Source organism: Anabrus simplex, chromosome 1 (genome assembly GCF_040414725.1).
Source record: "Anabrus simplex isolate iqAnaSimp1 chromosome 1, ASM4041472v1, whole genome shotgun sequence".
Classification (NCBI taxonomy): domain Eukaryota; kingdom Metazoa; phylum Arthropoda; class Insecta; order Orthoptera; family Tettigoniidae; genus Anabrus; species Anabrus simplex.
Genome location: NC_090265.1, coordinates 1,222,624,789 through 1,222,638,960, shown reverse-complemented (window position 1 = coordinate 1,222,638,960; position 14,172 = coordinate 1,222,624,789). Strand labels below are relative to the sequence as shown.

At 36.3% G+C, this 14,172-nt stretch overlaps 1 protein-coding gene across 1 annotated transcript in view; it reads right to left on the bottom strand.

Moving 5' to 3' along the window:
* U2A (small nuclear ribonucleoprotein polypeptide A'-like U2A) overlaps positions 1–14,172 on the bottom strand; it is a 146,302-nt gene that overhangs the window by 78,476 nt on the left and 53,654 nt on the right. Inside the window, exon 3 of the mRNA XM_067137587.2 lies at positions 4,626–4,732. Coding sequence (XP_066993688.1) covers positions 4,626–4,732 — 107 coding nt within the window. The remainder of the gene's footprint in view (positions 1–4,625; positions 4,733–14,172) is intronic.

The following is a 14,172-nucleotide window of genomic DNA, read 5'->3' as shown; positions in this document are numbered from 1 at the left end:
TCCATACTAACAAGGAAATGCACTTTTTAATTTTCCGTAATTTCTATCTGTATGTACACGCATCACGAGAAAACGGCTGAAGAGAATTTAATGAAAATCGGATGTGAAGTCGGGGGATGAGCCACCACAATTTAGGCTATAAATCATTTTACTCACGCTGAGTGAAATGATAGTTTAGGGGAAGGCTTGAAATGTAATTCTCAAATATTTATATTATTAGTGGTCCTATCGATAAATACTTCATAACTTAAGTTATATAGAATTAAATTTCCGATTATTTATGTCATACATTGTTACCGTACCGGCTTTGATAACACAAATTCATGAATTTGTATTTTTGTTGCCAAGTCCATATCAACGCCGAACCACGAGAAAATGGGTCAACAGAATTTAATGAAAGTCAGTATATACAGTCGGGGAACAAGAAACAGCAGTCCAAGTTAAAAAACAATTTTATTCGTCCTGTATGAAATTGTAGTTTAGAGGAAGGTGCTTAAAATTTAATTTTTAAAAGCCTATGATATTGGTCCTATCGAAAAGTACTACATAGCAAAAGGTATAGAGAATACAATTCCCGACCATTTATGTTTTATTCAATTTTACCGTACCGACTAAGATAAGAGTGGTATTTCAGAGTCGGAAGAAATCTAAATGTGAAGGCCTACAATATTGAAAGCGCATAACATTGATCGACAATAACATTACATTGACCATTATTTGTGGTGATGTTCTTTGTCTCTTATGCTACCGCTCACTTCCGATAGATGGGGTTACAGCTGCGTACCAAGTATAACAGCCTGATTGAATATTGGCGGGAAATAGCTGGGGAGTTAGAAGACTTTCTTCTTTAGCATGTCATTCCTCTGGTTCATACATTTTCTGATACCACACTGCTGGTATGTAACTCACTGTTTCATCATAGTATTCCAGCTATTTAATCCCTACTCTGATACGCTGTTTTGAATGAGCAGTGTGCACTCTTAAGGCAGAGGCTCACTTAGTAGTAGTAGTAGTAGTAGTAGTAGTAGTAGTAGTAGCAGCAGCAGTAGTAGTAGCAGTAGTAGTAGTATTGTGACCTGGTCTAGAATTACAATTTAGGCATACTCCAAATTATAGCACCACAATTCATTAAAGAACTCAAAATTCAACCCTGAAAAGAGCATCTTCCTCTTCACTTTTATTCGATTCTACATTAATTTTATTCAAAAGTAGCAGTGAAGACGGGGTTTCTCCTCTGGCTTGGAGGAAAAAAACTGCCAAGTCAGATAGATTTTTCTGCCGTCAGTGTAGTGAATTGAGATTTTCCGACTCATCGGTTACACCCAGGAAACAGATTAGTAAAAGGGTATCGTTTTTGCCCTGGGACAACCCCCACCCTGAAAAAAAGACTAAGAGAGTTCACGGGTCACGACTGTCAGCGGCCTGGTCATTCTGGCTCTCGGACTTTGGACTGTTAGATCGGCAGCGTAGTACTGTTCGTTAAAAGCGAGAAAATGTGTGTTTTTTCATTTTATCAAGTATTTCATGTGAAATCATTGCTTTTACTCGTGCCATTCCTACTGACGTCATTGTAATGACCTATGTTCATTTCAGCTGGGAAAACCACTAAGACAGTCTTTCTGATTATGTAGAAAGGCAGGTGGAGAGTGGCTGTCTGCCATTATAATGCAATTCCCCAACCTGACTGTGACTGATGGTAGGGAAGCGGGCCTACCAATACAATGAAAATTTCCTAATGCAGTCTTCACATGAGAAAAGACGTTTGGTGATTTCCCCGTTGCGTTTCTAGGGTAACGTTAAGAGCTATGCAATTTAATACAATCTTGCTCACGTGTACTCTACCTAACCTACAATTCTGTATAAATATAGAATTCCGTAGCGAAACACGGGTACATCAGCTAGTTCTTAATAAATTTAGATGTAAACCCAAGACCACCTTGCAAAAAGAACCTCCCCCTAAAGAGAAGTTTACCACATTTACCTTCAATAGTAACATATATCCAATTTCTAATATTTTTAAAAAGCACAAGTTAAAAATAGCTTTCAAGACCACTCACACCAATGCTAAAATAGTTTTTAATTCCCATACTGTCAATGGGAACACCAAATTTACAAACTCTGGGGTATACAAATTAAAGTACCAGTCTTGTTTTTCAACGTACGTAGGACAAACAGGCCGTAGTTTCAATATAAGATACACCGAACATCAACACTTTGAGGTATAACCGTTACTCAGCCATGAGCGAACAATGTAAGGAAGAAAATCATGAATACACAACAACTGACTAGGATTTAAACATTTTACATTATGAACAGAAAGGTCCCTTAATATATTTGAGAATATTTTTATTGATATTGATTAATACACCAATTCCTCACACAACCTAAATGAAATCAACAAGAAGAAAAGTGTTTTACTGGAAACAAGTTTTTAGACGAGAGGATTTTTCTACCTCAACATGTTTTTAGTATGTCAATCATGATTATTATATTTTAATTCCACACACTTCATCAGTGTGTTTATTTATTTATTTGCATAAATGTAATATTTGGGCTTCTTTAGATAGGCTGAAGCATTTATAGATATCGTCCCATCTAATATAGATGGTTGTTTTGTATTGAAGAAGAGGATTATATAAGACTTTTTAGTTGTAAACTGAAGTGACTCACACCGATTCCTCACCAAAACATAAAATCGACTTTGAAATAGTACCTTGATTATGTAGTATATATAGTGTGTATATATAGTATAGATTATATAGCAATCTTGAAACAGTATACTGAAATTGACCGACATGAAATTGCCGTCGCATTGAATCCCTAACGATAATGTCAAGATAGAGGAGGTGACTAATAATGACAAAATATGTCAAACCTTTTTTTTCCCCTACCAAAATATTTAACTACAAGACAGCTTGGAGCAAAAGCTAGGACAAGAATGATATGAATCAATAGTGCAAGCTGAGGGACCTGAGTTCTGACTCCATCCACATTATACAATCACACCCTTGTGCACCTTGACTGCAAGCATGCTATTTGACCTACAGCAGTGTGAAATGTGAAATGAAATGCTCCATTGTAACTTTGGTGGTACAAACCGACTAAATAAGGTAGATTAGGGCTCAATGAATAATGTATGAAATGCTTCAAGTCTATAGAGGGCGATATGAAAGGCTGTGCAGAAACTGAATTAGCTTGCACAGGGGTCAAAATACAACATGTTTCAAAAAGGAACACACAGTCTATGACTAAATTCTGCCTTAGGGCAAGCCTGGTAATGTCAGAAATTGAAATTGGTGACGGTTTAAACAACTTTTGTAAACAACATTCAGTATCCACTGGTTAACTTCACTGTGTGCAGAAATGACTGTCACTTCACTGATCATGATCATCAATTCTGCATTGTTTAAGAATGTGTAGAGCATTAAAAAATAATTGTCTATTATGTCATTCTTGACATTGCCAGACTTTCCCTGATGCAGGATTTCATCCTAGACTACACGTTCCCATTCAAAAGTTGTACTTGACTCCTTTACGGGCTACTTCAGTTTCTGAGTAACCTTCTGAATCACACTGTATATGTTATCACAGATATAATGAGAAAAGAAGTTTATGATGACAGAAACAAGTGAAGGCATAGCATTCACACAAGTTCTACCCAACCTGCTGAAAGGATCCACAAATGATTAGAGAGAGAATCCACAAGGGATAGCTGCCCTAGAACAAAGGGTACCAAATGGTAACAGTATCAAATAGATAATAATTTTTGTACTATTTATCTTAGGAAAAATGAGCTTACATATTTTTTAATTTTGAAATTTCCCTGTTGTGCAGCTATGCCCGATCAGGAAATCTTTATTTTTCTTTACATATACCGTATAAATGGTGATTTACCATTGACAAAAATCATGTAAAATATCCAAACAAATATCTTTTAGAAACAAAACAAGAATACCAAAACGAAGGAAGAAATTAACTTTGTGACAGACCCTCGTGCACCAAACAATAACACAATCACCTCCCAGTAACTGATGGTTATGTGATACTTTTCTTTAAAGTACTTAAAACAGGTTTCGTGGTGTCTCTTCTTTTCAGAATCAACTTTGGCCTGTGAACTTGGTTAAGACATAGCAGGTCGTTATGCTACTTAGGTTCCAAAATGGGTAAAAAAAAAAAATAATAAGTAAATAAATGCAATGTAAATTTTAATCTTATACCAGTTGTATAGTATTATTTGAAGTAATTCCACATACTGTATATGAGTTGACTATGTTTATAAGTACAGGAGATATTATAAGTAGAATTTTGTAAACAATATAAATTTATTAAGGATAAGCTGTGTGTTTAATAGAAAAAATTGTTAGCGTAAATTGTATAATATTGTATTCTAGGAAAATTTTCTTCTTTTCTTGTTAAAATTTAGTGCTTGACAATAATGTATTTTAGTGTACCATTTGCCACCGAGGTAGACACCTCATTTGCAAATAAGGAGATTTTGATTTGATTTGAATACCTGAACTTTTAGTTATGCAGGATAATGGATAGCAATTAATTTAATTAGGAACAGCAACACATTCTATAATCCAATTACAACAATATGAATACAACCCAAGAATATTACTTACACTATTCGATTATTATTCAAGAGGAGTGTCCTTATTCTCTTGAGAAGGGGGAAGCCATCCAACTTACGAATGTCATTATCAGAAAAGTCAATTGTGTCAAACTGATCCTGAAACAAATTCAAAACATATCAAAAGAAAATAACACCAACAAGAAAAGTTGCTAATATCGACTCTATTGATTCTTATAAGATGCTATGACCTACGGTCAAACAGAACAGAAAATAATGACGGAGAACCTAAGAATTACAACTTAACAAGACGTAACCAAAAGACCATACACAATACTCCAGGGATAGATCAGGACATACAGGATTCAATGCAACAGTGGCCTGATGTATGTATATAAATGCTAATAGAAGGCATTTTAAACATTTCATGTAAGAAAGAGTTTCATGTGGTAGGGTGGTATGTCCTATTTCTTTGTAATTAATATACTATGTAGAGTTTTACAAAATGAGTTCTCACATAGAAATGAAACATTTCCAGATTCATAAGTGGCAGAAGTAATCAATCGGCAATATATAACGGTAGTTTGATATAACGACAATGTCAAGATAGAGGAGGTGACTAATAATGGCAAAATACTGTATTTTACCTCTGATAATAAAGACATTTATAAAAAGATACAAAAGCTGAAAACAAGAAAGGCAGCTGGGATTGATAAGATTTCTGGGCATATATTAAAAGCTATGGGTTGGGATATAGTGCCATGTCTGAAATACTTATTTTGATTACTGTTTGCATGAAGGAGCAATACTAAATGAATGGAGAGTTGCAATAGTAGCCCCAGTAAATGAGGGAAAGGGTAACAAACAAAGTGGATAATTACAGGCCAGTCTTTGATGTGTACTTTGTAAGTTCTGGGAAAGCAGTCTTTCTGATTATATTAGACACGTTTGCAAAATTTCTAACTGGTTTGATAGAAGGCAGTTCGAGTTTAGGAAAGGTTATTCCAGTGAAGCTCAACTTGTAGGATTCCACCAGGATATAGCAGATATTTTAGATTCAGGAGGTCAGATGGACTGTATCGCTATTGACCTAACCAAGGCTTTTCATAGGGTAAATCACGGGAGATTAAAGACAAAAATGAGAGCTAGTGGACTAAACAAAAGAGTGGTTGAATTGGTGACTATATTTCTAAAAAACAGAACTCAGAGAATTACAGTAGGTGACGCGTTATCCGATCCTGTAATGATTAAGGCGGTGTTCCCTCAGGTCAGTATTATTGGAAGTCTTATGTTTTCTTATATATAAAAATGATATTAGTAAAGAATTGGAATCACATATAAGGCTATTCTTATGTTTTCTTATATATAAACATGATATTAGTAAAGAATTGGAATCACATATAAGGCTATTTGTGGATGATGTTATACTGTATAGAGTAGTCAATAAGTTGTAGGAATGTGAGCAACTGCAGGAGGACTTTAAGTTGTGATATGGACAGCAGACAATCGTATGAATGTAAATGGGATTAAAAATACAGTTTTAAGTTTCATTAAGAGGAAAACTCTTCTCAATTTTAATTATTGTGTTGATGGGTTGATAGTTCCTTATGGGGAACACTGTAAGTACCTAGGTGTTAATACAGGGTTATTCTAAATGATTGTCGGGGTTACAAAAATTCATAACTCACAGTGCAATTGATGTAGGAATATGAATCTTGTTTTATGGTGTACTGTAACGCATAAAGTTATTTTAACATTCATTACAAATGCTTGATATGTGCGCCTTGTATCACTCTACACACATCTACTCGATAGTCCATCTCTTCCACACAAGTCAACATGGCAGCGTTGATACTTTTGAAGGTGGCTTGCACTTCCTGAATATCCACCGGTAGAGGAGGAACAAATACCTGATCTTTACCAAATCCCCACAGGAAGAAATCGCATGGTGTAAGATCTGATGAACGTGATGGAAAGGGTAAGAGCATCACATCACCTTCAGTTCCACGTCCCATCCATCGTTGTGGAAGTTCTTGGTTTAAAAATGTTCTAACCTCCCTGTGGAAATGAGGTGGTGCACCACCCTGTTGCAGCTCGTAATCATCATTCGTTGCACCCCAAATGTGAACGTTTTGTTTGTTTACCTTTCCACTTACATGAAAAGTAGCTTCGTCACTGAAAACTGCTCTGTCAAGAAAACCATCATCTTCTTCAATCCGTTCCTGCAGTGCCATGCAAATGTTGAAACGTAGGGTTTTGTCATTAGCTGTTAGAGCTTAACACAATTGTACGCGATATGGCTTTACCTTTAGGTGCCTTCATAACACACGCCATACTGTGGTTTGAGGAACTTGCAGTTCCCTGCTACATCTCGTAGTTGATTTCTTAGGACTACGGAGATAAACGCCCCTAATCCGATTCACATCCACTTCTGACACAGCGTGACACCCACTGCTTTTCCCTTTGCATAAACAACCTGTATCCACAAATTATGCATACCATCTGCGAATAGAGTTGTCGGAAGGTCGCTCCTCCCCGTATTTTGTCCGAAAATGGCGCTGGACTCTGGTAACGGATCTGTGTTGATGAAATTCAAGAGTACAAAAAGCTTTCTCCTTATCATTAACCGCCATTTTGTTAAACACTGCTATTACTGCCATCTGGTGGTAACTTATGTACTACAGTTGATGCAAAACAAAACTTTGAGAGTTTGTCTAACCGTTACTGCAACAATAAAAATGATACATTTTCCACATTTTCAAAAAGAAATTCACGAAACCCCGACAATCATATAGAATAACCCTGTATAGGGAATGATCTTCATTGGAATAGGCCTAAACATATTAACCCATTCAACGCCAAACCCGTATACATACATTATTGAAGGCAGTGCCTCATTCGCCAAACCCGTATATATATACATTTTGGTGCAGTGTGTACTTCACCAGTCTCATGAATAAATGGGATATAGTGTCATGCTTTGAAATTCCATGGAAATGCTCAAAGAATTTCTATACGGCAGATATACCACTCCATTTTGTGTGTTTTGAAAGCGATCTGATGTTATTTCAGCTTCGTTGGAGTGAAACATCTTTCCTGCTAACATGTAGTATACATTAATCTCTTGTTGATGAAGAAATTGAATGTTTCCTCATAAATAGTGATTCTGGAGAACTTTATTTCGATAATGAAGATGGAGAATATATCGAGGGCAATATTGAACTACAAGAAAGTGCAAGAAAGTAGTAATGATGAATCTTGTGCAGAATAGTCACCCCTCCTCAGATAAATTCCTTTCCCCCGAAATGTTAACGATTTTGATAATACCAGTTCTTGGATCAAAAATGTTCAGTAATAATATCACTGAGTGGAGTGCTACGGCTATGGAGGGAGCCAAGTTCTGCATTCGGCAGGTGAGTGGGTTGGAACTCCACCGTCAAATGCCCTGAGATATTTTTTTTGTCGTTTCTCTTTTGCACTCTTAAGCAAATGCCAAGACAGTTCCTATTCATAAGCCACAGCCGATTCCTTCCACCTCTTTACCCAGTTTCATTCACCATAATTCATTTCATATTCATTATCTCCTGAACTGAGGTTTGCATCAGGAAGAACATCCGGCCGTAAAAATATGCTGTGAAATATAATCTCACTTCATCCTCGATCCCATATTGGGCTGCCGGACTAAGGGGACGATATGCATTCCATTAATAGTATCAGTAAAAATTTATCTGTAAAAGTGCTTCTTCCTTTAAAAAAAGCTGGCCCAGTCATCAAAACTCGGCAGTGAAAAGGTTAAAGAGGTTAAGAAAGTTTACAGATATCTACATGTTACAGTAATGAGAATATTTAGGATGTTGAAGTACGTCTGTAAACGAGTCTCTGGTAAGACCACAGTTACAGTATGGTTCCATTATATGGGACCTCCACCAGGACTACTTGATACGAGAACTGGAAAAAATTCAAAGGAAACCAGTACGACTTGTTCTGGACAATTTCTGAAACAGAAGCAGTGTTGCAAAAATGGTGCAAACTTAGGACTGGGAAGACTTGGGAAGTAAGGCGATGAGATGCTCAACTATGTGGTATGTTGATAAACTTAACTAAAAATAAGTGCCGTTATTTTTTAATGACTTTATTTTAACTTTTAAAAATTGTTTTTACAAGTTGCTCTACGTCTACAATTTTCATTTGTTTAGCCTAAATGTAAACAACAATTATAACACAATTTATAATATCAATAAATAAACTATTATTAATGGTACATTAGGAAATTACTACCACCAAATATTCAATATTAAGATGGTAAATGAGAATCACTTAAATAAAATTCAAATTTTCAAACCTTATCTCTTTCTTCCCTAAATTGTAAATGCTAGTTTATATAATCGATTATTATCTGCAATTTTTTCATTTAAACTTGAATTAAAATTATATTTCTGTATAAGATAAATTTCTAAATTTTCCAAAACTTTCATGGATTTCATTTTTTGCCTAATGTATTAATCCTATGCCACTATTAATATCTGTGAATTTATGATTAATTTCTCCCATTGCTGAATATCTCTTATGTTTAACAGCATTAACATGTTCCTTATATCTTAAAGCCAAACTTCTTTCTGATTGTCTAATGTATTGGTGTTCACATGTTTGGCATGTCAATTTGCATACTTTTATTCTCTGTTTTATTTGAATTATAAATTATCTTACTAGTATTATTATTTTTGTATGTGATATTAATGTGGGTTTTTTTTATTTAGCCAATTGACAAATGAAAATTTCTTTTCTTCCATTCGATCTTTAAATAAAGGTTTTTTGGTTCATTTTTCGCTTTAGTAATAAATTTTCTAGAGAATCTGTTGTTACGAGCAATTTGGATGATTATATCTATTTCTTTATCATAATTACTTTTAGCTACTGGGACGAGGGTCGAGTCATAAGTCATGGCAACTATTTTTTTCTCGCAAACAGGAGACAACATGGAAAAGATATGCATTTGGAAATGTATACTTAACTTATGCATAGTGCCTGAAGACAAATGACATCAGGAGATTCTCGTAGGAAAGTGACAGAACACAGGCCATTGGTAAACATTGTTTATTATGGTATAGACAGCAAATACACAAGACTATGTACAAAGGACAGGTCTCCACTGGTTACAGACCTTTCAAATAATTACCCACGGTATCCACTGTGCGTTGCCAGCGGTGGGGCAGGCACTGAAAACCATTCGCTGCATGTGTATCGCTAACGTGTGACACCTCTCTCTGAAATGCTGTTACGATGCCCTCTTTGTTAGAAAACCGTTGTCCACATAATGGCTTCTTGACTTTGGGGATTAGATCATAGTTATATGGGCTCATGTCAGGCGAATAAGGTGGGTGTGGAAGAACCTCCCATCCCCACCGTTGTACACGACGCTGAACGATGGTGGCTGTGTGAGGTGTCGCGTTATCGTGTAGGATTATAGTGTTGTCCAAAAGATCTGAACGTCTGGTTCGCACTGCTCAGTGCAATTGGTACAACAAAAGGGAATTGTAATAAACTGCATTGACAGTGTGCCCCTCATGCACTGGATGACACACAAGAACACCCTGAACATCGTATGCCAGGATTACCATAACCTTATTGGGCGACTGATTTTGTCGAACCTTGTGTCTCCGTGGTGACCCCTGACGACGCCATTCACTTGACTGTCTCTCTTCAGTTCAGGTTCATATGCACGTGCCCATGTTTCATCGACTACAATAATACAATTTAACATGGCTTGTCCTTCTTGCTGAAACCTCTCCAGATTGATGCGACATGTTTCGTAACGAGTCCACTTCTGTACTTTGCACAAAGTTTATGCATCTGTAGGTCCTTGTGTAAAATGCGCCATACTGTTACCGCTGGTTATTGCTGTATGTTCTTACAATTTCGCTAGAGTCCAGCGCCTGTCCTCATGTAAACACCGATCGATCACCATTATCCATGGACACTGGACGGCCTGGGCGAGGCAAATCGGCAGTTGATACTCCACCAACCTCGCCACTGTTCTATAGGGAATGACATGCACACCTAATGCTTCCCACAGCTCTACATGGCATTGGCGTGCATTTCTGCTGTGGAGAACTGTTATTTTAATATATAATAGTTGCTTCTGCTTGTTGACTTCCATTATGTGACGCTCTCACTCACACACATAACTTGGGGGCACACTTAGACCCACACTGTTGTTTACATACACCATCTAGTACCATCATAAGTACATACCGTACGTTTCCAAATGCATATCTTAGATTTTTCATGTTGTCTCCTATTCACGAGAAAAAAAATCGTTGCCATGACTTATGACTCAACGTACGTATATTCAAAGCTCTATTAACTAAGCTCTAAAATGTTGCCTTTTTATGTTGATGTAGATGATTACAGTCAATTTCTGTTTGAGAAGGCTGTCTGAAAATTTGAAAATCAAATCAAAATGACCCTTATTTCTGGTAACTTATACAATGAAGTAACTGTAAGTTCCATTATTCTCAGACTCCATTCTGAAATGCACCTGTATATCCAAAGTATTTAAATAGTTTATATATTTTTTTACTAGTTGCTTTACGTTGCACCGTCAAAGATAGGTCTTATGGCGACTATGGGATAGGAAAGGACTAAGAGTGGGAAAGGAAGTGGCCGTGGCCTTATTTAAGGTATAGCCCCAGCATTTGCCTGGTGTGAAAATGGGAAGCCACGGAAAACCATCTTCAGGGCTCCCGGCAGTGGGGTACGAAACCACTATCTCCCGGATGCAAGCTCACAGCTGCGTGCCCCTAACCGCACGGCCAACTCGCCCGGTTTTAAATAATCTAATAATACATAATGTTTTATTCTTTGATGATCGTGGATGAAGAAATTGTCCATTGTTCTCGAAACATGATCGATGGATAAGTGGTTTTATTAAGAGAAAGTGTACTGACAAGGCAGATTTAACCATAATGCCATTTTAAATAGTTTTTAGTAAGTTAACGTGGTATGTTTTGAGCTGTCAGTGGAGAGTTGGCATAGGATGACGTAAGTAGACAAATAAGCTTCAGCAGAGCTTTTAAAAGTAGGAAAGATCATAATATGAAGATAAAGTTGGAATTCAAGAGGACAATTAGGGCAAATATTCATTTATTGAAAGAGGAGTAAGGGAATGGAATAATCATCAAGGGAAATGTTTGATCAATTTCAAAGTTCTTTGAAAATGTTTAAGAAAAAAGCTACGTAAACAATTAATAGGGAATCTTCTACTTGGGTATCAGCCCTAAATGCAGATCACTGATGATATAAGGAACATATCAACGCCGCTAAACATAGAAGGTACTCCGCCATGAGTACTCACATGACAGAATCCAATCATTCCTTCACTTCCATAGAACAGGACTTAAAAATTCTTTATTTTCATAATAAAAGCACTTTACTCAATGTTTTAGAAAACATCTATATTAATATAGATCATAAATGCAATCCCTTTCACAATTTGAATGAAATTTCCGAAACTGCGAACGTAATTTTTGAGGCATTGCTCAATAGTTCTTACTTTGACAAACCCACTAACAAGCTTCCATGTGACGGCTTCCCGCCTACTGTTCCTAACCTTCCCCTAATTTCCCCTCATGGCGGCTCCCTTCACACACGACCTCCATAGTTCGCTCTCAGTCAACCACAGGCTTCCACACTGAACTAGTCGATGTCAGACAGGCGAGAACGTAAGTAATCAGATGTGCCGCACTTCTCATTTTTCATTTTTTCATTACTTTACATCTCAAGACACAAAAACTTGCCTATTTTAACACTAACAACAGCTATCTTTCTTATTCTAGGGCCCTCTACTGCACATTCCACATTACGTCATCACGTTCAAATTTTCCACCTAACTTCTCAACAGGAAATGCCAACACTACACCAATAAGACGGCTTTAACATATGCTCGCTGGATTTCTTATACATCGTTATTATCCTATTGGAATGAACATTGTGCAATTCATTATCAAGCCTTCACGACATAACAGAATATTATATATTAACACATCACACAAAAAGGAAGAATTTTAACGCAAAGTTTTTACTGAATCATCCCATGTGGACAATTTTAATTTTAATGTCAACGGTATTCTTAAGTGCTGTGCTCAAAACAGTTCTGAATTCTTCACCATTTTAAATGACATATTCGGTTATCCGAATTATTTTAATGTGTTACTTTGTCCTTGTCCTTGTAGCTTTTTCTCAAAAGTTTTTATGGCTGATGATGTCTACAAGGTAGACGAAACATGTCCCGATATAATTAAAAATCATGTAAATATTTAGTTAATAAAGAATCTTAGTATTGTAAAGGTGGAACATTTGACCTAACCTTCAACGTATACTCACGACAATACGGGCTTTATAATGAAGTTTATTTTATGTAATGAGCTGATTTTCAGTAAAGGTTTTCTTGAAGCATCCTGCCCCATGTGATGACATTTTCCTCTTCTCAACCATTAGCTATTCCAATTTATATGACTGATGTGCTTACTGTAATCTTTCCTACGAAGACTGAAAACTGCTTCTGTTGGAGAGTTACTGTCAGGTACACTTAATACTGCAAATACATTACTTAAGGTTTTACAGTGGAAAAGGCAGAGTACAGCGCCTTCATTCCCAATTAATTTCACTACACTCATGAGTAGCAAAAAGGAAGTGATGATTGAATAAGTATAGGTGCCAACTCACAAGCACTGAAACGAGGAGGGTTGAGTAGTAATGCCCTAAAGGATTAAACTTTTTTTTCTGTAGAAACTTATTTTTTCGTGATAATGTATTTTTCTCTAATAATTTCTCCTTTGACCGTAATGCCATAATCGTGAGGTGAAATCCGTAATAATTACGGACAATCGATAATAGTTGGCACCTCTGTAATAATAATAATAATAATAATAATAATAATAATAATAATAATAATAATAATAATAATAATAATAATAATAATAATAATAATAATAATAATAATAATAATAATCTTTATTTATGACAAAATTCAGGCTCCTGACCTTCTCTTACACAACCATAAAAACAAAACAAGGTACTGCCTCAACATTTTCCTGGGGTGAGAGTGGGAGGGAACTACATTTAGGTAACCTTGGATGTCAATAATTAGTTAAACTAAGCCATATTTACAAATATAATAAAACTGTAAGAAGTCAATTGGTAAATGCCCATTCCACTGTAACTTGGAAACAACTGGAGATATTTCAATTACATTTTGCATTCATGTGCATATTACTTATTCAAGTACTGTCATGTTCATAAAAAGAAATGGAACACCTCGAAAGACTGCTGATAGGACGTTCATATTCACAGGACATGTTCATTAGTATGTTCTGCAGAAAAGATTAGCATTTCAGTCACCTAGGTTAAGCATGTGTCCTGTTGTCTAGTAGGCACTGGGTCCTCCATGGGCACTGAAAACTTGTTCCATGCGTGATGGCATCGATGTGTATAAGGCACGAATGGCGTCCTGGGGTATAGCCATCCACGCTGGATTCACCTATTTCCACTGTTCATCTTTGGTGGTTGGCACTGGGTCACAGCACCGCACCCATCGTTTC